The sequence below is a fragment of the Mus musculus genome, chromosome 14 (genome assembly GCF_000001635.26).
Source record: "Mus musculus strain C57BL/6J chromosome 14, GRCm38.p6 C57BL/6J".
In the NCBI taxonomy this organism is placed as follows: Eukaryota; Metazoa; Chordata; class Mammalia; order Rodentia; family Muridae; genus Mus; species Mus musculus.
In genome coordinates, this window is record NC_000080.6 from 73,360,562 (window position 1) to 73,388,512 (window position 27,951).

At 43.7% G+C, this 27,951-nt stretch overlaps 1 protein-coding gene across 1 annotated transcript; it reads right to left on the reverse strand.

Moving 5' to 3' along the window:
- Positions 1-1,664: 1,664 nt before the first annotated feature.
- Positions 1,665-24,728, reverse strand: Itm2b (integral membrane protein 2B). Its single transcript, NM_008410.3, has 6 exons — positions 24,449-24,728; positions 7,738-7,866; positions 5,760-5,966; positions 5,191-5,301; positions 3,981-4,131; positions 1,665-2,582 (listed from the first exon to the last, which is right to left on the reverse strand). Exons 1-6 carry the CDS (start codon positions 24,563-24,565, stop codon positions 2,497-2,499), a joined length of 801 nt encoding a protein of 266 aa, NP_032436.1. The 5' UTR covers positions 24,566-24,728; the 3' UTR covers positions 1,665-2,496.
- Positions 24,729-27,951: the final 3,223 nt, after the last annotated feature.

Here is a 27,951-nt window from a genome sequence, read left to right on the forward strand (position 1 = left end):
AGCATGTGGTTGAAAGTCACCTGGAACCCCATGCTGTTTACATTGTCTTGACCTCATGATCATCCGGTTTCAGTTTCTCAAGTGCAGAGATTACAGGTGCACACCACCACTCCTGACTTGGGGCAATCTACTCGACTGACATAATAGTAATGGAAATAAAGTCAGAGACAACCTGCTAGTCTGATCTAGCCGATAGTGTAAATGTTCTGCGATATCAAGTGTTTGGCTGGGACCGTATGAAATTCTTAAACCATTCTAATGATGCTGGAGCCACCCCCCCCCACCCCGTGCTGACGGCAGGCAAACTCATACTGTGTGAAGTCAGTGAGGAGAAGCTGGGGTTGTTGCCTCTGCTTGCCACCCTGACAGTGCACTACTATAAATGCAGGAACAGACCAACACCCTTCCTTCAACTACAAACCTTACGGAATGCCCAGGAATTCCCAAATGACAGCCTGACGGCGGTGTATAAGGAGGATGGGGCTCTATCTTAGTGACTGCCATTTGTCTAGCACCTTCAAGGTGCTTTGATTTACAGATCATAAAAATGTTTAGATGAAGGTCTGTCCAGTAATTATCATAACAAACTGTAACTCAGTACTCATTACTCACTTACTGGATTATAATATAAGGCGCAACACTTTTTTTTTTTGAGTGGAATCTATCTCTACACGTATCTGTATGTGTTGGCCCAATATGGGGCACTATTCACTCTTGAATGTTTACAGGCCCCTCCCCTGAAAAGCCATGAAATTTTAAAGCCTGGGAGGTAGGAAAATGTAGTTGTCACTTTAGTAAATCCTCTCTTCTAGGGTAAGTTCTCATTCCTTAACCATCCGTTTAGTGCACTAAAGCTCTGGCAGAATTACTGAAATAAAACTGAGAGGCAGGCCGCACAAAACTGCCTTCTGAACTCTCCAAACCAAATTCTTTGTGGACTCTTGAAGTTTTAAAAAATTCCAACCTAAAGTCAAAATTGAAATATTTTGTTTCAGAAACTTATAGCAAAACTGCTCTTAGTGTCACTTCTTTTTATTCACAGGTATGTTACATTGTGTGCAGAGGCCAGTGGAGGCCAGAAGAGGGTGTTAGGTGCCCAGACCTGCATTTACAGGCAGTTGTGAGCCACCCAAAGTGGGTGCTGGGAACTGAGCTTGGTCCTCCAGACCAGCAATAAGCACCCGTGACTTCTGAGCCATTGCTCCAGACCTACTCTCAGGTGTTTTCCAGGCAGTGGATTCTGAATTCTCTCAGCTAAGAAGCAACCTCAGGTGTGGTTGCTATGATAGTGATCTTAACACCCTGGAAGCTGAGGCAGAGAATCATCACGAGTTTGAGACTGGCCTGATTTCCAAGTCAGCCTAGTTTCCAGACTGAGACCCAGTTTCAAAAACTGAAACAGCAACAAAAATCCCATCTCTAGCTTGCCAGGTTCTGTGGGACATGTCTATCTCCCTGCTGGAGAGGCTGGTCCCTAGAGACTACCAGTTACAACAGCACAGTGAGATGAGTCTGAAGAAAAACCAGAACAGACTGAGAACCACCACTTAGATCCACATCTTAGCTTCAATGCTAACCATCCACTGAATGACAAGGCCCACTTCCTGTCAAGCAGCGTTGGTCAAGTTTGCCCTCGGTGTCACTGAAACAGCATCCACAAGAAATCTGATTTAGTAATTAATGGCTTATTTTATTTTTTTAAAAAGCTGATTTTTATAACTGCATGTAGAGAACTAGACTTTATAAAATAGTTTCATTTTTTATGTATGTGGATTACCTTAAAGTATGAAGAACCAAATTACTTCTTTGGTTTTATCCTATGGGAAAAACAACGCACAGTCTCATCACATGGCTTTGTGATATTTATATTCCATTCCACAGATATGGGCTATACAAATTAGTAACATGAGTTGCTTCTTAAATTCCAAACATTTGTCTAAAATCTTATTACAGCAGAGGCCTAGGATATTAAAACATCAAGGCTGAAATCCTCTAAAGTAGTTAAAGCAACATTGAAGATACGGCACATTTTAATTAAAGTAGTATGAGAAGGTGACTTCAAATGCTAACAGACTAGGTAGCAGGGCTAGCATCTACAAGCAAGTCACTGTGGTCCCTTTAACATATGCGAATGACTATTCTTTAGGCATCTTTCCCTCATGGAAGTGCAGAATTAACACAAAAATCCAGATTAGTGATTTCCAAGCAATTTAGATTCTTCCTAGTAGGTAAGCTCTAAGGAGAAGCGAATCTTATCTAGGAACCTGCACATTTGCTAATTCAAACATCAAAGACACCACACTTAGAAAAAAGAAAGGTTTTGTTTTCTTTTTTTAAGATAATGGTTTTTAATTGAGTTATTGAGATGAAGAGACAGTGAAGCCCTGTTTGCTACTTACATGAAAAGAAGATTTTAAAAAACAATCACTGCACAAAATACAAAGGGGCAGGGTATGCTGTGGCATTGAATTCCTCCCCACGTTTTTTCTTGACTTCTCAAGAACAAATTAAAGTCTCCACAGCAAATTTGTTCTCAAAATGCCGAATGGTGAAACAGTTACTGGCTTCCCGCTTCTGAATACCTGTTGGGAAAGGAAAGGGGGCTGGTTTTGGTTTTGTTTTAAGTTGTTTAGTAACAAATACTCACAGTTACTCTTTAGACATAGAGAAGCATGCCACTACTCTATATCCATCCCATAATTTGAAATTTGTGCTCCACTGGGCCTTTCCATATATCCTAGCAACTGGTAACAGTGCTTTACAAACGGCTTACAGACAGATGTGCTGCCTAGTCAACTTGATACACAAACTAGAGTCATCTGCAAGGAAGGAACCTTAATTCAGAAAATGCCTTCATAAGATTCACCTGTAGAGCATCTTCTTAATTAGTGATTGGTGTGGGAGGGCCCAGCCTATTGTGGGTGGTGCCATCCCTGGGCTGGTGGTCCTGGGTTCTATAAGAAAGCAGGCTGAGCAAGCCATGGGGACAGTAAACAGCACTCCTTCATGGTCCCTGCACCTGCTCCTGCCTCCAGGTTCCTGCTTTGTTTGAGTTCCTGTCCTGACCTCCTTTGGTGATGAACAGCAATGTGGAAGTATAAGCTGAATAAACCCTTTCCTCTCCAACTTGCTTTTTTTTGGCCATGGTGTTTTGTTGCAGCCACAGAAACCCTAAGACACAGATGCATGAGCTCCAAGGTTTGGGAGGTATTCTAGTTACATACGGTGGAGTCACATGCCCGTGTGTGCTTGCAGAACTGCACACCGGGAGAGACAAACTTCGTTCTATCAAATTGGTTTTAGAAAATTATGAGGCAAGATCGTGACTTAAATGTAAGAAATCAAGTGGTAGGTTTCAGATGACTCAGCAGCCTGAGGTGAGAACAATGTCACTACAAGTATTGGCAAAGACCAGAAAAGAAGCACTTCTGCTGGGTGACACAATCCCACACAAGCCAGGCTGTGGCGTCACCGACGGATGGCACTGGACGATGTGTAAGGTCACACACACTTCTGCGTTGCATTTATAGTGGGCACATGCTGCTATTCTTACTGCTCAGGGGGAAAACAAGATTTAGTGACAGCAGAGCTGCCGAGGTCATGTCAGGGCTCCAGACTCCTCACCTACAGGTCTTCCTAAGTCACCTGGCTGTGACTAGCCTCAGCACGATCCACAGGTGACGGGACCTGTGAGAACTCAGATTCCCTAAGAGTCCAAGCGTGAGGCTGAAAGACCTCCTCTCTCCTGTGGCCCAGCCACAGTGAGGATGAAAAGTCAAACCTGACTCTTCTACATGCAAACTGAGGGGTGGGTGTGCGTCCCAAAGCAATGGCATTTCCTGCTGACTGATGGTTTCTATCTGAAGAGAGAGGGTTTGGGATTTCCATGATTCTAAATCTTGGAAAAACTAACCAAGCATGACACAGGGTCCCTTTACATTGTCACCCAAGCGTCATGGGAATTCTCTGACTCTCCTTACCTCTAATTGTTTCCCGGCGCTGCAGTTTGTAGGTCTCCTTGTCGTGACACAGTCGGTAGATGAAGAAGCCCAGGTTGTCCACGTTCTCGATGCGGTCGGTGATCACCATGTGCTCATGGATAAGGTAGGACTGAGGCAGGTAGGTCCCGGCCTGTGGGAGAAAAGATGTGACATGGAGCTTTCTCAGTGTGCACTGAGCGAAAGGCAGACAAAACTCTTCGGTGTGCTTTTAAAACAGGATTTATGGATATTTAACTGGCTGCTTTTATAAATGTAGTCTTGGTTTTGGAATTGGAATCTCGCTTTGTCGCTCAAGCTGGTCTTCAGTTCCCAGACTTAGCCGATTGTTTCTCCTCAGCCTCCCAGGAATGACGCTTGGCATGGGTCACCGTGCCTAGCGATACGGATGGTGACAGCCAGGCCCAACTCAGGGGCACTGGAATGAAGTAGCTGGTTAATAGTTATTTTCTAGTGCTTTAGGAAAATTTAAGTGTGAGAAAATTTTAACACTTAAAAACTTTCCATTTTATTTATTATTTACTATGTATATGTGTGCGTGTGTAGTGTGTGTGTGTGTGTGTGGTGTGCATGTATAGTGTGTATGTATGTATGTGTGTGTGTGGTGTGCATGTATAGTGTGTATGTGTGTGTGTGTGTGTGTGTGTGGTGTGCATGTATAGTGTGTATGTATGTGTGTGTGTGTGTGTGGTGTGCATGTATAGTGTGTATGTATGTGTGTGTGTGTGGTGTGCATGTATAGTGTGTATGTATGTGTGTGTGTGTGTGTGGTGTGCATGTATAGTGTGTATGTATGTATGTGTGTGGTGTGCATGTATAGTGTGTATGTGTGTGTGTGTGTGTGTGTGTGTGTGTGTGTGCAAGTGCACAGTATGTATAGGCTGAGCATGGATGGCAGAGGCTGACTTCCTGGGCTTAGTTCTCCCCTTCCACTGTGGGATTAATGGACGGAGCACACGATGTCAGGCTGGCCCCGGAAAGAGCTTTTACTGCTGAGCCATCTCTCCGGCCCAATTTTGAATGTTTTTTTAAAAGATGTATGTTATTTATAAAATTTAAAGCACTACAGATAAAAAGAAAACAACACACAAGTTTCAGTACATGTTTTGGTAATTCCCTTGGCTACACTCCAGAAGAGTGAGCTCCAAGAATGTTAAGAGACGGTTAATTAGACACAGCAAACACTCGGTACCTTAATGTTAATAAGGAGCTCCAGCAGGTTTTTGGGCGGCATAACGATGGAAGTGTTCAGAGGAATCACGTAGCACTTGTCCAGGTTAAGGTCCAAATAAGCAGTGAGTTTCTGGAAAGAAGGACATGTCTCGGACGGGTCAGCAGGCCTGAGATGCACAGACTGAGCTTCTGAGAATCGTACCCACAAGATGGGCTAGCTTTAGAACTTATAAATCACTTGAATTTCAACAAATCAAGAACTCGGTGGGATCAGCAGACGAGGCCCAGGCAGCGAGGCCTGAGAAGGCTGAGCCTCGGGGATAGGGACCTAAGTCTACTTTTGTTAATCTCATTTGAGACAGTACTTCACTACGTAGACCAGGCTGGCCTCAAACTTGTGCATCCTATAGTCTTGGCCTCCCCAGTGCTGGAAGGAGACGCACGCTTGCAGTTTCCAACTCTTCCCTCCCCTCTCTCTCAAGTGCAAACTAAACCCTAAACTGAAGAATTTAGCAACTACTAAAATTAAAACTGTAAAACTCCTACTAGAGACCCTGAGCTCTTTTCCCAATCCTGGAACTGGCTCACCTTGTTGAAGTCGTGCACAATGTTGGCAGGATCGCTGTCCGCAAACTCTGGTACAGGCACACTGATGAATTCCACTGCGTCTTCCTCAAAGATCTTAATGTTCTCTTCAATTGTCTGGTAGCGAGCAGCTGGGGCATCCGCAGAAGGCTCGTTCAGGATGACGTCATCTTTGATGTACTTTAGTCCACAGTAGTACACATCATCTGGCTGTGGAGTTGAAAACACTGTATTTTCGGCAATCCCGCATGCGGGAGACAGGCTTTTAAATGTAAGCCTTACTTAAACTGCCACCCCTACCTAAATAGTATTTTGCTTACAAACTCTTACTTTCCAGATGACAAGTCAGACAGTTTAATTACAGAGCTAGCACATTCTTTATCAGGCTCTGAAGTTGTCTTTAAAAAAAAAAAAAAAAAGCTTTTCAGGAGGAGAAAGGCTGCGGATTCCCTCCTTATTCTCTGTGGTAGATAAGAACAGAATACGAAAGCTTTCTGGTGTTAGGAAAATCTGAAGAAACGCGGAGCCCTGCTCCCACCTGGAGGCAGATTCCCACAGAACACAGTCAGAAGCAGTGTTTTCCTTTCTTTCCAGACAGGGTTTCAAGTAGTCCGGGCTGCCCTGTACCTTGCTATAGCCAAGGATAACCTTAAACTTTCAATCCTTCTGCTTCTAGCAGGTGAGAGCGACTACACCCAGTTTATGTGGTACTGAGGGAGTGTGCCCACTCACAGAAATAGGTCAATAAATGTATGTAATAAAATATTTTTAGAGTATATGTACATAAAGACTGAGGGCATGTAACAAAACATTTTGATACCAAATGTTCTCTTCGGCAGTGGAACTGTAAATTATTATTATTTTATTTCATGCACATTAGTGTTCTGGCTGCACATACGACTGTGTGTCAGATCCCTAGAAATGGAATTACAGACAGTTGTGAGCTGCCGTGTGGCTGCTGGGAATTGGACCTGAGTCCTTTGGAAGAGCAGCCAGTGCTCTTCACTGCTGAGCTATATCTCCAGCCCCCAGATTATTTTTTTCTGTACCTTAGGTTTCATATAAAACAAAATACTACATTTAGAAAGATACACATAGGAGTGGTGGTGGCACACACTTAGCACATGAGGCAAAGGCGGGATCAAAGGTTGATGTCAGACTTGTCTACGTAAGTCTATTCTAAAATAACAGAACCCACTTTTACCCTATTAGTTCAGAAATGTTCAAAAGTCAGTATGCCTTTATCTTGACTAAGACTAAAAGTGAGCATGGACTTCATATAAACTCTGGAGGAAGACTTCAAAATTAGTTTTGAAATCTGGCTTCGAAGCCTTTCTCCCTACTTGGAAACATTAGAACATCTGAAGTAGTCATCGGAGTGGGTTTGGGGAGATGACATCGTAAGTCATAATTAAGTGCAATCAATGTCTTAACACATTGAGAGCACTCTAAACACTAAGCTACAGGTCGCTTTCACCAAAAGTGACGTCGTCAGCTCTGCAAGTCACCCAACTCTTAGACACAGCAAGGGCTGTCAGGTAGTAGCCTCAACTTGGCTGTCCAGGGATGACCTGTCAACACTGTAGCTGACATACTCACACAAGCGCCAATTCATGATGAATCTCTTTACTAGTAACTGTGCTGGGAAAATTAAAGTGCATTTTGAGAAACCCTCCATGCCCAAACATGGTCATCTACAGACAGAAAGTACATGCTTAGAGCAAGGCAGGGACCGTATTCTAATTCACAGAAAGAGGAAAAAGAATTCAGGCTCCCCCCAAAAAATTGTCTGCAGAATTGGCAAGACTGTTCAGTGGGTAGCAGGTACTAGCCCCTAAGCCTAATGATGGGAATCCAATCTCTAGGACGTACACGGTGATAGGAGACAACCGGCTCCTCAAACGTCCTCTGGTCATGTCCCTTCCCCTAGAAGTAAGTACATAGATGTATTAGAAAATCTTAAATATATCTTCCTACTTACCTGAAGAGCAAAATACTTGTACAGGTACGCCCCTCCGAGGATGACGCCAGCAAGCATGAAGGCCAGTCCGAAACACATGCACCAACACCACGCTCTCCTCTGTCCAACCGGAACCACGTCACCCGGGTCCTGGAATGGAAACACAACAGCCACATCAGACACAGAGTAACAGAAGGCTCGGGGGTTATCTATGAAGATAAAGATCAAAGGTGTGAAGGCTCTGATCAAAACTAACCACGGAATGAGGACCGGCGGCACCAAGACTCACCCCCACGCCTCCATGCCAGGCATGGACACTGGTCCCCAGAGACCTCTAGGCAGCCTTCTCTCTCTCAATAGTCTGTCGACTAACAGTGTCTGGAGCTCTGATACAAACCACAATTTGTATTTTCCGTACGCGACTTTTGGCGCCATGTTCTAACATTTGAAATTCAGAAAAGGTTACAACGTGACCTTGGTCCCACAGTTTGTGAGGCTGCTTCACACATCCAGGGGATTTCCTAATTGGATCACTTATAAAACGGTTAGCCTTTACAGGTAGTTTATCTATTTCATTCCAGATATAAAACCATTCCTTAACAATCTATGGGGAAAACTAACACAACACTAACAAAAGATAGGACACTAAAGTTCTTTGGACAAACAGAATCTAAAAATCAGGTCAAAGGTATGCCTGTATAATTAATTCTGTAATTCCACCCTACCGGAATCTCGGTTTGATAATGGCTTCCTTTCATTTTCTTTTTAAGAACTAAAACTGAAACCCAGTACCCAGTACGGACTGTGGACATTACAGGGCGTGAGCCAGTGAGACAGAACGACTGGTGAATGAGGAGGAAAGCACGGTGACACAGGGCACAGCCCAGGGAGCAGCTACGGCTTAGGGATGAGTCACTTGGGAACGCCAACTACATTCTACACTTCATTTCTACCATGAGAGACCGTGTCTGAGTACTGATGGGCAACGTCCAATTCCAAGTCCTGTACCAACACGAACAATGTTAGATAGACGCACCCCACTGATTTTTAGAGCGAGGTTCTCACACCATGTAGCTCAGGCTGACCCCAAACTTGTAGCAATCTTCCTGCCTCTGCCTCCCACCTGCTATGATTACTGGCACAGGCCATTACATTCTCGGGGTTGGAAGCTTTAATTTTAAACACACAGCCATGCAGAATAAATAATATTCGATGTAAGTTCAGGCCACGTGATTTGGCAAGGACTACATGTGAGGCAGCTCTCATCAGGGATGGTGTGTGGATGTTTAGATCAATGTATCTACTAAAGCCTGGAATGGGAGCGAATGGGGAAGAGTTCATCAGAAGTCCTACTAGTGAGAAGTTCTAAGAATCTCAAGTGTGGTAAGATTTTATAGACCCAAACACACGGGCCTGCTTGAGCTTGCCTGACAAACACATCACAGGAGAGGGAAAGTGTCCTAGCATAACTACTCTCAGAGTGGGGACAAGGGTGGGGGATGGAATGACAGATGCAAACAGTTGCTCTCAGCATTTGTTACCAGCTGTTCAGACAGCCAAGTGTGCATCACGCAGCCCTACCTGCCAGGCTCCCTCCTGTGAGTCCATAAATCAGCGGCTGTGGACCATGGGTGGACACAGAGAAAGAATATGCAGCCTCACGGTTACATGGACAGTGAGTTCTCAGACTTTTTGATTTTTGATTTATCATTGTAACTATGTAACAAACAGTGAGTTTGAGAATAAATTACACATCTAATGTGTTTAAACAGTTGCCCTGGGCACCAGGAATACAGACTTTGCCAAGGCAAAGATAGGCTGGATCACTGCGGATAATAAATATACAAAAAGGGCCAAGCAGATTGTGCGTATATAGAATCATAGCACTTGGGGGTGAAGTGGGAGACTTCGGCTAGTGACTGCTGTGAGTTGGAGGTTAGCCTAGACTACACAGGAAGCTCTAGGCCGGCCTTATCTTTCATATAAAACCCCTTTCTTATCTAATGAAGCACAGAACAACATGAACGTGGGCTCTGACAGGAAAAATGCAGAGTGAGACGGGATGGATTAAGGGAGAGACTTCCCAGGGAGAGAACACGGCATGGAAGGACACGGGGCAAACACATACTGCCAGGCAGAAGACAGGGTTCCAGGAAACGATGCAAAAGGTAAAGAACGAATAACATCATGAAGGCAGAATATACCACACTGCCAGGGAGACACAGTGCAGCTAAGGGTTTGGTATGGTGGGAGGGATCCTAGGGAGAGAGAACTGGAGCAGGCCACAAAGGGCCTTGGTATGAAGTTGAATTTGTAAGTTATTTTAAAAAGTCATTTTCCAGGACAACAGAGACTAATTTGTTAAAGAACTTCGCTTTGGAACACTTATTCAAAGGGCAGCCAGTGACTCCGCACCTGAAACATGGCTCGAGAATAAAGGAATAAACAAGAGTCTATTTCAGTATCTAAATTACAGACCTTGAGTCGACAAACCACTGGGAGCCTCCTAAGAGCTGACGTCTTCAAAGTCTGCTCTCTTTCCTCTATATTGCTATTAGTCACTTGCTTTCTCGCATTAGAAATTCATGTAGCGATCTTATCTCTTGCTCCTAGGCTAGACGGTTCCTGTTTATGCGTGTTTATTCTGCATTCCTAGAAACCCTAAACCACTCTTGGTGCTTAGTTAACATGCAGATACTTGACGGCCGAACGAAGAAAGAGCTTGGCTGTTTAAGTTTTCGTGATTCCCAGAAGTTGTATAGGCAGCCAGAAAGATGAAGGAGGGGGACGACACAGTCACGTAGGATCTGTAACGAGCTGGCAACCTGGCAGAGGCAGGAACTGCACTTAAGCCCGCACTGTTAAGGCCAGTGTCGTGGAACACGCTGGGCAAGGTCCTGTAGCAAAGTCAAGTGTGAACAAACCTTGCTTCTAACCGTCAGCAGTTTATGACCTAGCACAGGTATGACAGACACGACGGCCCCGTTGCCGAGTCACAGAGCAAGGATCAAGCACATTCATTCAAGATAAAGGTTGTTATTAAGCCCCGAGTGGTGGCTGAGGCAGGAGAATTGCCACAGATTCAAGGCCAACCTAGGCTAAGGTAAGTTTCAGTTTAGTCAGGACTACAGTGTCAAAAACTAAAACTAATATTAATAAAAGTGTTGGAGCATAGAGCTCTAGAGCAAACCTTGTACCTGTTGGTTTACTAAAACTCACACCACAGCCTTTCCAGTCAGGGGGCAGAGATGCTCATTAAAGTTGAGTCTGATCCTACTCGACGTGGAACTTGACATCCCAGACAGTAAACAGCTGTCAATAGGCACAGGGTGAGAAAAAGAGAACTGTGGGAAACCTAACAAAGTCAAACTATTCTACCAACGCTCAACTGTGATTAGACCTCACCTGTCCTTGGGCAGGGTGGCCTAAGTCTATAATCTCAGCACCTGGGCAGAAGAAGTGAAAGGACTAACAAGGCTGGGCCAGAGAGGTGACTCAGCGCTTAACAGCCTTGTGGCTCCTGCCAGGGAGCCTAGGTTCCATTCCCAGCACACACATCAGGTTCCTGGGAATCTAACAGGATCCGTATGTGGTACACAAGCCTTCTCAGGCACACACACACATACATACGTGTGAAATTCAATAAACACTTTAATAAGTTCAGAGTAATCCTTCCTACCTAAAATGTTTTTAAAGAATGCCTAGGTTACATGAGAACCTGCTTCAAAAGAGGAAAAAAAATTATTCATAGAGTCATTCAAACTTGTTCCAAAGTAAAACCAACCCAAATATTTATTAACTGATGAGTAGATTGCCATTTGTCACATTCATATTATGAAAACAAAGCAGCAGTGGCCCTGCATTTTGTGTGTGCTTCAAGCATGCTATAACCTAGAGGATAAGCCCGCCCCCACATTCTCAGGAGTGTTTTCCCTTCTCTTAACCCTAGTGCTTAAAGTCTGCATTTCAAATCTCTTACTAAACTCCAAGTCTGCTTCTAAAAGGACAGGTCTGTCCCTTCCTTGTCCTGATTTAACTGGAGGCACAGAAACCTCCTCCCTGCACAGCTCTCCAACCACTGGGCCTTAACTGCGCTTAGAACTCCCGCAGGCCCCACACAATTATCATCTTCTTAATCTTCCTCAAAGTCAAGATTTAGCCCAGTTTATTAAAAGCACACCCTGGCCTACTCCCACGCTCGAGAGCAGAGAAAGAAGTGGCTTTCAGGGTCTGGCTGGTGGTCCAAAGCAGGAGGGCTGCAGTTAGCAGGCAGCCCAGCCAGCCTAAGTTAAAGACATAAAATAAAAAAGAATACTGGAGATGCAGCGTGCTGAGTAAGTACTCCGAGGACACAGCCACTCAGGCTCAGTCTCTGATACACAGCCACGGTGCAGCGGAATCTCTCTCTTATGTTCTGGTAACCTTATCAGACAATAAGACAAGGTTATTTAACTGTATCTTAAGCAAAATGAACTTAACTGCATTTTACTTCCATTAGTTATAAATGAGGTCACCTCAGTCAGCTCTCTGAGGGGCTTCAGTAGATGGGCTTCAATCATTAACATAGCTCATATAAAATGTAAGGTTTAAAAATTCTTTTATTACTCAGTTTCAAAGTAACAAATACTTCACATCCTTTGCTGCTTCTATTTGAACCTTATTTACATAATAAATGGATCATGGAGTTGTTTTATGAGATGTTTTTTCTAAAGTTCTCCAAATGTAATGCTTTGAATTTCACAGCAAATGCAACAGTGGTGTCTTAGAGGCCATGCTACTAAAGAGAAAAATATGTCAAGTATTAGAAATGACAGATTCAGGGATAGGGATGCGGTCAGTGGGTAGGCGGCTTGGCCAGCATACGTGAGGCCTTAGGCTTTGGGCTTCAGCCCCACCTGCAGAAAACCAACTGCAGTTGGCACACCCGTGAGCATCCCTGAGGATGCAGGGCCAGGAGGAGCACAAGTTCAAGGTCACTCTCAGCTGCACAGTGGATTAAAGGCCAGCTGGAGTACAGTAGATCCTGTATGAATGAATAAATGAATGAATGAAGTTCCAAACAGAGACAGATTGGGGATGGGGAAACAATGGCATAAAAATACTAGGTATAAAATTAAGAACAAAGAAAAAAATTTAAAAATACTGTTAATTCAAAATAGTGTGTACTACTAAACCATCAGAAATAGATTTACTTAGAAACATATATTAATTATATTAGACTAATATAGGTAAATATTGACAGGGTATGAAATAATCCAAAGGCTGTCCCGTGGAGAAGATTTTGGGGATAGTCTTCCCTTGGAGTCCTGCCAAGGTCTTGCAAATTCCTTCCTCACTTTTCTGTAATAAATCTTTGTTTGCTCTGTTTAAAGAAAAAAAAAGATTTTGGCATTTCCTTGTATGCAAAGCAAAACAAATAATTTTTTTTTTTTCAAATCAGGAGATAGAGGTGGGGGTGTGTGGCTCCGCATGGAGAGCGTGGCTGCTGTGCTCAGGGCTCGGAGTCACTGCAACACCTCTTGCTTACTCCGAGTTACACTGTGCTCTCTGACGGGTCAGTTCTACAGCCCAGAGGGCAGCTTTCCTTTACAGGTTATCATCACAAGGCTCTTCATGGGCAGTCCCCTGTGAACGGTCTCCAGGAACTGGTACATTGTAAGGTATTCACTGCATACGTCTTAACTCCTACACTCACAAAACCTACCACTATCTCGCCCAGATTAATGGAAACTATTTTTCTAAGGTAAATAGTAAAAGCTGCCTTAGGTATGAAGTACAGCTCTCTTTTTCCTCCTGGTATCAGGTACTTGGGATGACGGTATATGCACAGGCTGCAGAGCTCTCAGTCTTAGCTGAATGGGAGATGCTCCGCTCACCTGGCTTCAACAGCAGGCTACTTTTCTCAGTGCAGGAACACCAAAAGAATAAAAATAGGTCTCATGGTCTCCCCACCATCAAAAGCATCCAGAAACAAGGGGTGTAGGTGAAACAGAACCTCAGGCTGGCAAGTTAATAGACTTGTTCAGGACAGCAAACGTCTATTTGCCTTCTTTCTTCTTCATTCCAACGGGGATATAAATTCTGCTTCCCCGTGTCCTTTCCAAACAGGACTGTCATGTCTCAATTGCTAACAAGGTCCACACAGGACTATAACCTTTGACACATAAACAGGAAGCAAGTTCCCTGAGCTGGGCATGCGCTGAGAGGAGCAGAAAGCTGCTCTTTGCATGTCAGGGCCACAGTTCACAGTGGCCTCCGCCAAGGTAGTTAGCACTGAGCTGAAATTAGGAAGCACAAGGAGCATGCCGATGCGGGAGTTACCCAGTTCATCTATATTTACAGCAGGGGCAATGAAGGAGAGCTCTCGGAGGCACTGCTGGTGCCAACAATACCGTTCTGCACACACATTTTCCTGCTTAACAAACTCTACAGCATACAAGCAGCGGTGCAGGAAGAAAAACAGCAGTCTAAGGTATTGCATAACATTCTGAGAAATCTATAAAACCTGAACCAAACTGCTAGCATCTTACAAAATGAGCGCATGCCTAGATTAAATAAGCAGGTCGGAGTGAAAAAGAAAAGACTGGGTGTGGCTGTAAAAATCAATGCATTTACTGCTGAAGCATATCAGTCAATTCTGCATCATCAGGGAAAGGCAGAGTATCTGATGCAAAGTAAAATGCTATTAAATATTAATTTATGAGTAACTTAAAAATCGATTCCTTTTCTGCAGTTTAAGATCTCCTCCTTTGGCCATGGTTCAGAGATGACCACCGTTTTTCTAGCGCTCACCCATTCTATGCTTTCTAGAGCTTTACCAACAGCAGCGTATGAAGCAAGGAGAAATGACAAGAGCTTTGTAAGCAGCATTGCGTACAAGTTTTACCTGTTGTTAACAGGCCCAGTCTCCACAAGGAGCAAGCAGCTGACAGTAGCCGGGTTTGCCCTCCCACCAGAATCTGACTGTTACTAATAACAACTCTTTAGGAACAAACGATCTGATTGTTTGGTCTTGGTTCCTTGTCCTACCACGCTTCTGGCTCGCGGATGGAGGGATAAAATCTCCTTGTGAAAACAGAGGTGACTTTTTTTTTTAACATGCTGTCAGATTCATAGGACATTTCTCTACTGTTCATCAAATTATATGGGATAGTGTTATGAAAATGTACTGAAATCATATACACACGAGGCAAAACTGTAACTGAATATTCAGGCTGCCAACACGCGCATTTTAAAGTAAATCTTGAAAAGCCAAGATATCAATGAGCGGTTGGTTAAGCACGGTCAACACCTGTAATTCTTGGTGCTGACGGAGCAGAGGCAGAGGGATCGCTGCAAGTTCAGGGCCAGCCTGGGCTACACAGCAAGTCCTAGTCAAGTCAAACCAGGGCCACACCACAAGACACTGACAAGACAGGAAAGAAAAGGAAAAATGAAAAGTATTCACTGAAGAGTAAAACTCAGATAAGTAAAGGCAAAAAGCAAAACCCCAAAGCTGGCAGTGAGCTGCCTTCCAAGTTACTCACAAAGTAGGCGGTCTTGGCTCTTTGGAGAGGAGATTAGAGAATGGTGGCTCATTGTTTCTAGGTCATCTTGTCAGGTCTTAAATTAGTGCCAATAATCCAGACAGTTTCCATTATTATCCATTATTAATTATCATTAGGCCTATTGTTAGTGCACAGGGAATATTCTAATTAAACTTTCAAAAGCTTTGGTGAAGGTGGAGTTGAAAGTCCAAATATTGATTTTCAGCTAATGTTTATCTTCTGAAAACTCAATGAGGTAACGGTAAAGGGAAAGCAAATGGCCCCGCGGCCCCACAGAACAGACACGGTCGACAGCAGAGGCTATGACAGTCTCAGAGAGGGGAAGACGTCAGAGCATGGGGACAAAGCCTCAAGCTGCTGCAGGTGGAGAGCAAGCATAAAGCAAGGAAGACAGCGCAGGAAGAATGAGTAGTGTGAACGCAGGGCAAGCCTGGACTCCATCACTCTAGGCTACAGAAAGAGACTGTCTTGGGAGGGGGTGGGAGGGGGTGGGAGGGGGTGGGAGGGGGAGGGGGAGGGAGGGAAGGAGGGAGGGATAGATCATTGCACTCAGTTATGCAAGACTTTTACAAAATTTTTGATCACAGACTTTTTTTCTTTTTCTAAAGCAGATCAAATGCACAAAAGCAAACACAACTCAGAAGGACTGACTGATTCTCTGATAAGCCTGAAGATACAGAAAGGCGATTAGACTACTGACAGAAGATGAACAACCAAATAAATAAATAAATAAATAAATACATAAATAAATAATACACAGAAAATTAAGCCACATTCCCTCCAGCTCTAAGAAACGACGATCAAATCCAGACAAAAGAAAAGGGTTTTATACAAGAAAGTGCAGTGCAAGCACACACATTACTCTGGGGTAAATAAACATGACTTGTCAAGAACCACAAAAGCAGTGGCTATCACTTTAGCAAAAAAGTTACTATGTATACCAAGAGACTAGATTATGTGTGTAGTGAAAAAACACACATGTACGTGCATAACTATATCCATCTTTCATAAGGATACTACCAATGGGTAATATTAAAACAGTACAAGAATTAAAAATAAACTTTTGGGAATACTACAAAGAAGCAGTATAAGCAAGTATTTCTGGACACTGTCCCCCAGGTGTGGCACAGAGGTCCCCTCCCCTGAGGTCCCCACAGTCCTGATATTTTCCTTATAGGGCTAGGACACTGCTCTCACTTTCATTCTCTGTGGTGGGCAGCGCAGTCTCCACCAGCTGAACTCGCGACATCTTAACCGACAACATGGCTGTGCAGGCTCCAGCTGACTTCGGTCAAACTGTTCCTTAGACACTGCACAACTCTGGGAGAGCTCCTCCTCAGCTGTCTGAGATGTCTGGCAGTGCTCCGGACTCACAGACCAGCTGTTTGTGTTTGGAGTGTGAGCAGTCTGTCTGCCTTCTTTCTAACATAGTACCATCTTATAGAGATCCTGCAGAATGCAAAACCTCCTTGAGTTTATGAACAATTGTTTAACTTTGACTCAAGACACTTTGGGCCCAAAATGTTTAGGACTCCCTGGTTCAGAGAACTGTAGAGTTCAGATCATGTAGAGCCAAGCAGTGTTTCTCCCATATAGATACACTCTGCTCAGCAAAGCCGCAAGCCAGAGTGGCCTAGTGGCCACACTGTAATAAGAGTCTACAAGGGAACATAATTGCTTGTGATGAATTTAAGGACACTGACATTAGACTATGCCTCTAGGGAGGGGAGAGACACTTGTACTAGAATAGTGACTGTCTCTAAGGAGAGAAGGCATATTGTAAAGGAAAATAAGTAATTTCCCCAGTTGGTGGCAAAATTCTTTCCACATGGACTGCAGTGTTAGTTCAGGTACATACATGTAAAATGATCGGTCACTCAAGAGCATACATTTTTCTGTGTATAACTGCACCACAGCCTCTGAAAGTGTGTTCTACTAAGACATTGCAGGCTATTTTCATCTTAAAACTAAATTAATTCTATTGGTCCCTAATATGTACTGGAGAAGTACACGTTTTAAAACCCTAATGGTTTTTATGTCGAAGGACTCCAGAACAAGGAAAGTGTCAAATACTGTTCTACAGCTGACATGAGCTGGGGCATACAGAACATATCACAGACATGTGCAGGAATGACTGGCAGGGGTGAGGGGCGTGGCTTCTGAGGCCTATATTCGCTGTGCTGCTCATGGAAACGGATGCAGAGACCTGAGGTGATTTAGTCAACACAGCACTTGAGAGATGAAGGCAAGGTTCAAGTTTCCATCACTACCTGAATTGATGTGCGAACTGTTATCACTAGCCCCCTTAATTGAGGGTACTGGATAAAAAGGAAGAATATCACTTTTTCATTCTCTTTCTTCTGATCATTAGAAAATGTAGGTATTGTTCCTAGTTCCTATGCCACAGAAAGCCAAGTATTACATCACACCTGAACACAGGAGCCAGACTTCGCTAGCTTGCGTTCCACATGAAAGGAGATTATAAAATGTTGGCCCACCTCAAGCCATTAGTGTTTCTAGCCAAATTAGTATATGAATCTAATGATTTGCCTTTAAAACTGCAGTATTACAGGGTATTATGTGGAGTAGCCCAGCGTGGGCTTACTATATGGGCCCCATGACCAAGAAATAACCAGTACCAGCATTAGGGTACAAAGAGTGCGTCCCATTTCTTTTAAATGAAAACCAAAGAAAATCTAACTTGACTAAATATGCAAAAACCCCTGCTTCATCAATTCATATTCTTGGACGTAAAAGAAGCAGTTTGCCATGATGTTTGACATGGCTCACCCTCTTCGAACTAAAACTGATGGGACTGGGGACTTTATACACCAGCCAAAAAGTAAAAACACTAAATGAAACACTAAATGAGTAACAATGACCCAAGCAGGCTGTCTGTCAAAGTTACCTTCCCTAGTTTAACAGGGATCTTTGCTTACTGCGGCGATCTAAGCAATGTAATTAACAATGAGAATTGCCTTTTTGGCTAGGCATGGTGGTTCATGACGTGCGTTCAGTCCTAGGACTTAGAGACCCAGGGGCTAATGCCACGGGTTTGAGGTCATCTGGTCTACCTAGTAAATTTCAAGCTAGCCTGGGTAACAAAGCAAGTCTCTGTCTCAGAAAACAAGTGGAGAGAATGAAAGAACAAAAGAAATAAAATGGGCTGTTTGCTTTTTGCAGTAATTAATTTTAACCAGGTACAACAGCTCAAGCCTGAAGCCAACTCACCCAGGAAGTAGAGGCAGGAGATTGCAATGAGCTCCAGGCCAGTGGAGCTACACAGTCCCAGTTCAGCCTAGCTTACAGAGTGAGACCCTGTCTCAAAAACTTTTAAATATTGCAATCATATTTAATACAAGATATTAAGATTTATGCCTTATACTCATTATGAAAAACAAAATCAATTTCTAAAAATAATCTGACACTAAAAGTTAAAGATTCAGAGACAGGTGTGAAAACCTGTATCTGCCGTCTTCACACTCATGGACTGCTGAGTTCTGAGGTCAGCTGGTCTATCCAGTCAGTTACAGAGCAGCCAGAGACACAGCGTGACCTTGTCTCAAAAATAAATAAAAACAAATAAACCCCAAAAACTTAAAATTTTGAACATTAAAAATCCAACAAAGCTTGTTCCTTAAGATATGGAATCCAACTACCTTGCTGGATACTTATTGTATAAACAAAACTGTTTACGCAAGTATTTCAAATTTTAAAAGTGGTAAATTTCCAGCTAGGAGCAATTGCTCACGTCTGTCATCTCAGCACTTTTCAGTCTTGAGGCAGGAGGATAGCTCTAATCCTAGACCAGCCTGGACAATAAAGTAAAGCCCAAACAAACAAACAAACCGATCCCTATCTCAAAAAAACCAAGAGGTTCTAATGACATGCACAGTGTCAGCTTCTCAAAAAACGAACTTGGTACTTCAAGTTGCTAGCATTAATGAACCAAACCATAGGTGTGATTTCACTCTTAACCTCTCTCCAGTCATATTCATATTAGCACCGCGCCGTGAGTCACTCCAGGAGATCTGTCAGCATTAGACAATAAAGACAGTTAAGTTCAAAGTTAGGAGATTCATTCCCCCACTAACAATTTTTTCACTTTTATAGCTCAATTTAAATTTTCTCATTTGGGAATAAAAATTATATTATCAATCCAATTTGTCCTAAAGCAGGACAACTACTGAAACACTTCATAGTTTTTTTATCCCCCTCAACTCAGTGTAAGGACTAAAATTCAGCAATTCTTAAAAATTTTTTTCTTTCATTCAATTATTAGTAACATGTCATAAGCTGAAAGCTTGAGAGAATATGGATCCTAAATACAGAAGAGAGTAAAAAAACCATAATTAAGGAGAGAGGACTTTTTAAAAATTGGTTTTTATTTTCATAATTTTTAAAGTTAACACACCAAGTAATGGGATTTGGTTTGGGAACGATGTCCTTAGGGTCACTTCTGCAATGTAACCCCAAACCCTGAACTTTCAGCTCTCTATCCCATAAAAGACTAGCACTGTGAAACTCCATGCAGATAGAGTAAGGGCCTGGGCTACCTAGCTGTACACAGGAACTGAGGAATCACAAGCACAGCCCAGTGTCCCCATTCTCTGAGACATTCGGAGTCTAAAATCTTCCTTTATCTTCACAGGGAGCAGCTATGGCCTGAATCCTCTGGTGGGAAAGTCCCTAACTCCTCCTTCAGTCCCCAAGCTCTAAGTAAATGACATATTTAGGGCTGGGGAAGTAGCTCAGGGCGAGCGAGTGTAAGACCCTCTGCTAGCATGCACAAGGCCCTGGGTTCAATTCCCAGGACCACTAAAGTGGAACGCTTGCTGGCTAGAAGTGAGCACCTGTATTCTGACCCATTTCTTTGTCCGGGATGATCTTTATTAACACGATGTCATACAATGAGATCCAAGCGGCTGCAGGCAAAACATGAATTCGGAGGGCATCTCATTCCTGAGGAAGAACGCAGTTTTCTGAAGTCACTTCAAGTGTTTGGGTTATGGTTTGATGAAACCAAAATGTCTCAAAAGACTGTTTCCTATATTCTTCTCTGGGCACTGACACACGTCACCACTTGGTACGTTGACTACTGGGTGCATTAAACATACCTTTATCATAAATGAGTTTTAGTGTTTCTGATTTAAAAAAATACATATATACTGCTATCCACATAGAACTCTTAGGTGGTCGAGTTGAACTCCCTGAGTTCTTAGAGGTTTATGAATATGCTAAGGGCAATAACTGGCCTTACCCGCCTGGGAACTGTCATCCTGGCAGCTAACTTGTCCTCCAACCAATGACAATGACAATATGCAACGTTACCCACCCTCAAAAAACAGAGTGTCCCACCAGAGATATGCAGAAGTACTTATCTGTCTCCCAGAATAAAACCTCACTTCAGACATCCATATCCTCTACAGAGGTCAAGATCTAACGAATGTGAAAGTTTTTCTGGCTCCAGCCAGGCATGGTGGCACATGCCTGTCCCAGCACCAAGAGGCAGAAGGCAGGAGGATTACTGCACTTTCCAGGCTAGCCTGGTCTACACTGAATTCTAGGATAGCCAAGTCTACTCTATAATAAACGTTTACAGCCAGTGTCTATAAACATAAATTACGTTAATAGGCAATGAGATGCACTCTGATGAAAAAGAGCCAAGCTCCCAGTCCCCCAGTAGAGATCAACATGTCTCACTGTCTAGTCATGCATTTTATGTCCTTCCTCTAACCCCCTAAGGCTGCAAAAAACACCATTACAAACCGAAGTCAAAATGATCAAACCAGTCAGTCCTAACTATGGAAATATTGAAAAAGCAGAAAGCACAAACTGGGATGCACAGAGCCATCCTGTGACGATGCAGAATGTGTTTGTCACCCAGTGCCCACGCTGCCTGTTTCCTCTGCTCTGCAAGGTCACACACATAAGGAAGGGGTCACAAGCAGAGACTGCAGCACGGGTTGTTGCTTATTCCCTGCTCCACAGTGAGGTAAGCAAAACTCAACACTGGCTGGATTATATAATCCTCCCTTCCACTTGCTTCCCTTTTCTTTGGCCTCTGACTCCATGTAGGACTCAAAGGAGGGATTAAACACAGAAAAAAAGAAAGGAAGCTGTCTGCTTGAGAAGGGGAGGACTTGGGTTTTTTTTTTCCCCCACAATTAAAACAATAGAATTGTTAGCTGGGTGTGGTGGACTATAATCTTAGCACTCAGGAAGACCAGAGGATCTGGAGTTCAAGGCCATCATCAGCTTCGTTGCAAGTTCAAGACCAGCCTGGGCTATGAGAGACCTTGTCTCAAAAGCCCAAACAACTTTAATTGTTGTAAAACTGTAATTTATATAATCCTAGCATCTTCATATAATTTTTAAACTGATAGAGTCCTTGTAGACCATCTGGTTCGACCCTTGAATCTTGACCCCCCCCAAAAAAATAATTTAAGGTAAAATAAAGCCAAGCAGTTATATTGGACATACTTAGGGCTTCTATTGCAGTATTTGCACACATACTTTCCGAAAGGTTCAAAGAAAGCTCTGAATACAAAAATCAAGGACTGCTGTCTATACCATAGTATATCCTTATCACTTCAAACTGACTTTTGTCACACAGATCACGATATTATGATTCTTTGCTACAGCTGTCCCCCTAAAGGCCGAGTGTCAATCAGGATGGGTCTGAGAAGATAAGACTGTCAACTGAAAAATGTGGACGGAAAAAAAAAAATAATGCAAACTAGCTGGGATAATGTAATCAAAAGAAATAGCTGCTGGAACAGACAGCTAAGGCACAGAGTAGTTGGAAACCGTAACGGAGCTGTGGGGCTGCTTCCAGAAGGGTCTCATGCAGGGTGGGAGACAGCAGCAGAAGACAGCGGTGTAAATGGCCCTGTGTACGTATGTTACATAAGCCCCTGACAGGAGACAGCAGAATTCTTACAGATACCCACGGGGCACTCCTCAAGCACAGGCTGTACAAACAGGTCCGTGGCTGCTGTGTAAAAGTGCTAAAGGGCTTTCTTTCCAAGTTCTCAAACCAGCTTGGTCCTCTTGACCAGAGGAAATGCCCCAGGCAGAACACATTAAGGCTAATTCTGTTCCCAGCCCGGGCGGTCGGACAAGGTGGTTGCCACACAGTGCAGCCCAAAGGAACATCAGAACATTATGTAATCACTCCGCAGCTCTGGGATGAGATCAGTTCTCTCGCTAGGCAAGCAGGCTTTTCCTTTATTCCACCTACTCCCATTGTAGAGATACTGTCCCCACTGAGAAAAGGCTTCCAGCTTATAGCTGGAAAAAGAATTCATTCTCTCTCTCCCTCTCTCTGTATTAACCAAACCAATTTAGCTGTGACTTCTGTGTGGCTATAGAAGAACACAAGCCCTCACTGCTTAATTGAAGTATCTTCCTTTGGATAGAGAAATCAGAGAAATTAAGAAATAAAAGCAAAGTGTACAGCTATAGACAGTTACTGTGAAATAAAAATTAAATTATGGTGAGCATATGAAAAATCCTTAAGAGCTCAAAAATAAGACTGCTACTTCATAAATGGCAAGACTGATTCAAAGCTCCCCTGCAAAGTGAATTCTGACGTTTGTCTGAGAGTTTGAAACCTTTACAACCCTGGAATAAAAAACAGAGAAATGACATCATTGATGCTTGCTTAGCGTGGGAGGAGTTATAGTTTTAGAATTTAAAGACCATATACCTATATAATATCAGTGAGAATGTATATTTGAAGCTGGGCATGGCTGTGCACACCTGTAATCCCAGTACTTGGGGAGGAAAATGAAGGAAGGGCAGAGTTCAAGGCCTATCTGGGCTTGAGGAGACTCAAGGTGTCTCCACAAACAAGATATAGAGTTGTTGTGATTGGGTGCTTGACTATGGGTCTATTCTAGATTAAAATGTGCATCCGGACAAAAGAGATATGATAATTTGCTATGACAATTTTTACCTGTGAATTCTAAACATGTTTTCAAGACCAAGAGTGTTTGTACTAGGTTCAGGAAAACAATACTAAAACCAGAACCCTTAATCCTTTTAGGGAATCAGCTCTCTCATCTCAGGGGAAGACAGTCATTTAAAAAAATCAACATGATGTTTGCTTTTAGCTGGAACGTTTCCAGAAAACATGTCCAAACAGCCCAGACTGCTATTATATATCCAAAAATTTTATAGGGTATTAGTGGCCTGTTTCTTTACAGTAATTTTCATTAGATCATTAAAAAACAAACAAACAAAAACAAAAACTCTCCTTACTACTTGTACCATGGACACAAACGACTGATTTTAAGTCAAAACTAAAATTACCCAAGTGACAATAGGTATTAAAAAGTGTTAGTGAAAAACGAAGCAGCACCCGCTGTTAGTATTCATAGGTATCAAATGTCAGAAGCCCTAAAAAGGCAAAAAGAAAACTTAGGCAAAAATTATATTTATATTTAAAAGAATATTACTGTACATCACTTTTAAAAATTGAATCCAGTGACAGCATCACTCAGTGCTAACCGGGGATGTGGTAACACAAAGGTTACCTATTTTGTAGGGATGGGAGCAAATTCCTATGTTTTGGTTCCAGTTTCACTTATTCAGAAGTACCCACAAAGAGGCTGATAAAAGTCAACTGTTGGGTTACATGGGAACAGCCACAATAGCAATTACTTTCACCTGGAATATTTGTTACAATAATAAAATCACCAGCCAGAAACTACTCCCAGTATACTGTTGTCTTCTCTCTCCAGACCCCAAGGTGTTCACCTGCCAACACCGAAGGCCATTTGTAGGCAAGGGAGTTTGTAAAAGAAAAGGGCTTTTAAAAAATGAAGATGCTTACAGTTGCTGGACTTAGTCCAAGTGCTGTTCAGCCTAGAAACGAAAGTAGGAAACAACAGAGGTTTAGGCTTGTTATGATGTCAGCCATTTTAGGCACAGTATTTATACTGGAAAAAAAGTGCCAAACTCGGTGGTGGCGGTGCCTGTCGCTGCAGGTTCCCGGGCTACCAAGCCAAGTGCAAAGCCGCGGGACCTCGTACACCTGTGCAACTGTCCCCTCGGGGGTCGCCAGGGCCAGGACCCCGCCCCGCTCGCTGCACACACACACACCACGGTACCCGGGAGCGGAGGACCGTCCGGGAAACCGTCCCCGCCGCCGGGACCCCGCCCGCGACCCCAGCCAGGACCTTGCAATCCACCGCCACGGCATCCGGAGGGACGATGAGCGCCTCCTCGCTGCTCTTGGGCTCGTCCTTCTTGGCCTCCTTCTGGGCCAGCGCCGAGTTGAACGTCACCTTCACCATGGTGCGGCCTGGGGCGCCCTAGGCGGCGACGGCGAAGGCTGGGGTCGCGGCTGGCAGGATCCCGGCTGCGAAGGCAGCCTTGTCGGCCGAGCTCAGGGCACGACTCTGCAGCGGAGGAGCGGACTGCGCGACAGCAGCAGCGGCTCAGTGCAGCGCGGTTTCCGGCCTCGCAGCTGGGGCGCGGGCGCAGGGCGGGGGCCCGGAGGGGCGGGGCCTTGAGCGGGGCGGGGCCTGGCTTCACGCCAGACCCTCCCTGGTTCCCCCCACCCCCACCCAGGACTCAGCGGGAATCTGGCCAGGCTTTGTGGAGGGCGCGCCTGGTTGAGCTAGGACTTGTTGCCCCTCTGGGCTGCCTGGATTTTCCGGTTCTGAATTTGCTTCCAACTAGTTCTCCTCAGGGGCCCAGTGTTGCAAGTTGATAAGAAAATGGGGTGAACTCTGTCGGTTGGCTACGTAGGATAAGTTAACTTCTGGTAGCACCAAATTCTCTTTGATTGTGAGCCCAAAGGCCATGGAATTTTTGTGTGAGAAAAACAAACAAACAAACCCAAAAGCTCCGTTTAATCATTTATTAGTAAGCGACTTAGTAGAGCATAGGAATATTTGAAGCACTGTGTCCTAGTGTCCTGGTGATCTGACTTATCTCCCACAGACCTCACCCTAAGGTGTTGCCTGGTTGACTAAGCTGGTCTTTTCTTCCTCCCTCAGAGGTCAGTTCCTGCCCAGCCTAATCTCAAGCCAATGACCAGGAACCCTCTTCATCCATTTGTATTCCTAAAATTCTAAACTGGTAAAACAAAATGTACCAACCGAGCTCATTTGTATAAGCAAGCCAAAACAAAACAAAACAAAAAACCATATTTGCCTTAGGCCAATCTGTGATTTGTGACAACGTACTTAGGACAAGTTCTTATTTTTCTTCAAAATAAAAAATTCTCCTTTTTTGAAGAGGTTTTTGCTTCTGGTTGACAGAAGACATTGGCCCACACACTGGGTTTACAGCCATGTCTCCAGATGGTCCTTTGGTCAAATGACTGATCCTGTAGCCTTCTCCATATCCTCTCCTTGTCCACCTACAGGAGTGTCTGTTGGCCAGAAGGATTCTGCTGTGTGAGCTCTGGCCTAGGCCAACCTTGAAGACAGCAGTTGAGACCAGAGTTCTTGAGCCCCTGGCTCTATTCAAGGAGGGAATTATCTTTATTTCTTTTTATTTTTAAATATTTAATTTTTATGCCTATGATTTTTTTTTTTTTTTTTTTTTTTTTTTTTTGCCTACATGTACCTGTGCCTAAGGAAGTCAGAAAAATGAGTCAAGTCCCGTGGAACTGGGGTTACAAATGGTTGAGAACCGCCATGCGGTTGCTGGGAACCAAGCCTTGGGTCTTCTGGAAGAGCAACAAATGCTTTTAACTGCCGAGCCGTCTCTCCATTCCCATATTTCTATTTTTGCCTCTGGGACTGAGTAGGACTCCGTTTCATGAAAGAGAAGGTGAGGGGGTGGATGGTTTTATAAATAGAGAAAAAAAAAGTAAGCAGAGGAAAGCAGATTGTCATTCCAGAGTCACACTGGAAGCCAAGACAAGAAAGCAGAACAGCGGAACCATAGCTCACTGGTTAGTACTAAGGTCACACAGTGTCAGATAAACAACTGCTGATAGTTGAGTCAATAGAGTAGATGTATGAGTTGGTCGGTCCTGAAAGAGGTTATTCCTACTACAGATGAGTTTTAATAGGCATCAAATAGTATGGTATATTAAAAACAAAACAAAAAACCCAGACCCTTACGGGGAAGAAAACTTCCCCTTTAAAACCAGGAGAGACACTTCCTCAATGGTGAGAGTAAAAAAATAAGAGAAGGTTGAGCTGCCTTGAGAGGGATGGTGGGGAGCAACCAGAGGAGCCTCTTCTGAGGAGGTTTTTAAGCCATCCCAGAGCAAAGGAAATAGCAGACTTCTCTAAGTTTTGGAGGGTCTGGTTAAAAGTTTTGCATCATGTGATTTAGCTCAACATATCAGACACAACAAAGATCATGGAGGATTCAGGTACTGTTTAGGACCACAATGATGGGGGTGGGGTGGGAGTGGGGTAGGTGGGGACTCCCCTGCTAGGTATAAGAGCTTCTTAACTCAAGGCTAGGTCTGATCTCCTTAGGAGCTTGCCTTGTAAGTGTAACCTCTGTCTTTTTAAGGGTTAAAGGGGGGAGAGTTCATTAGCACGACAGTTAGAGCAAACCTGTTGGAGAAGTTGAAACTGTTGTATCTTCAATCCTAATTTCTCAAGGACAAATCATTTCCATGGTGACAATGACCTTCCCTCCATTTTGATTTTTAGAACCTCTTGCAGGAGCTTAAAACAAGGTCTTCATACAACTTTTTAAAAGAGATGTTTATATGGCCTTGTCGGACATCAATGGGAGCAGAGGCTCTTGGTCCTGTGAAGGTTACACGCCCCAGTGTAGGGGAATGCCAGGTCAGGGAAGCAGGAGTGGGTGGGTTGGTGAGCAGGAGGAGGAGGGATGGGATAAGAGGTCTTCGGAGGGGAAACCAGGAAAGGGGATAACATTTGAAATGTTAATAAAGAAAATATCTAACAAAAAAAACCTAATAAAAAAAAAAGAGAGATATTTGTGAGTGGGAAGATGGGCATCCGTGTGCCATGATGCATGTGTGGAGGTCAGAGGATAATTTACAGGAATTAGTTCTCTCTTTCTACCACGTAGGATCTCGGATTGAATACCAGGCTTTGCAGTAAGTGCCACCACCCTCTGAGCCACCTCAATGCCCCTTTAAAGTTTTATTCAAACCTTCTGTGCTGGTTAATTATGCCTGTTAACTTGACGTGACCTAGAATCAGCTGGGAATTATCTAGATCAGGTTTATCGGTGGGGGATTGTCTTACTCATTAATTGATTTGAATGGACCCAGCCTACTGTGGGCAGCACCATTCCCTAGGCATTTTCCTGACCTGTATAGCAACGAAGACTAGCTGAGCAGAAAGAAGCAAGCAGCTCACATGGGTTTGTTTCTCTCTGCTCTTGACTGTGAATGCTATGTGACTAGGAACTTTAAGTTTCTGCCTTGACTTGATGGATTGGTAACCTGGATTGTAAGCCAAGTAAACGCTATCTTCCCTAAGTGGCTTTTGGTCAGAGTATTCATCACAACACTAGAAACGAAGCCAGAACGCATTCGTAGCTCAATGTTAGGATGAAATGAGAGAAAAGTCCTCAAAGCATTTGACAGTAGGTAGCCTAAGAGAAGACAGTCCTTTCTGAACAATACCATTTGTTACAAGTCTTGGCAAACCCAGGCAAAGGGAGAGTCAGCGAGGTAGACAAACCAGAATTTTTCCTCTGCCCTAGGACTTTTATTTTATAAAGGCATGTG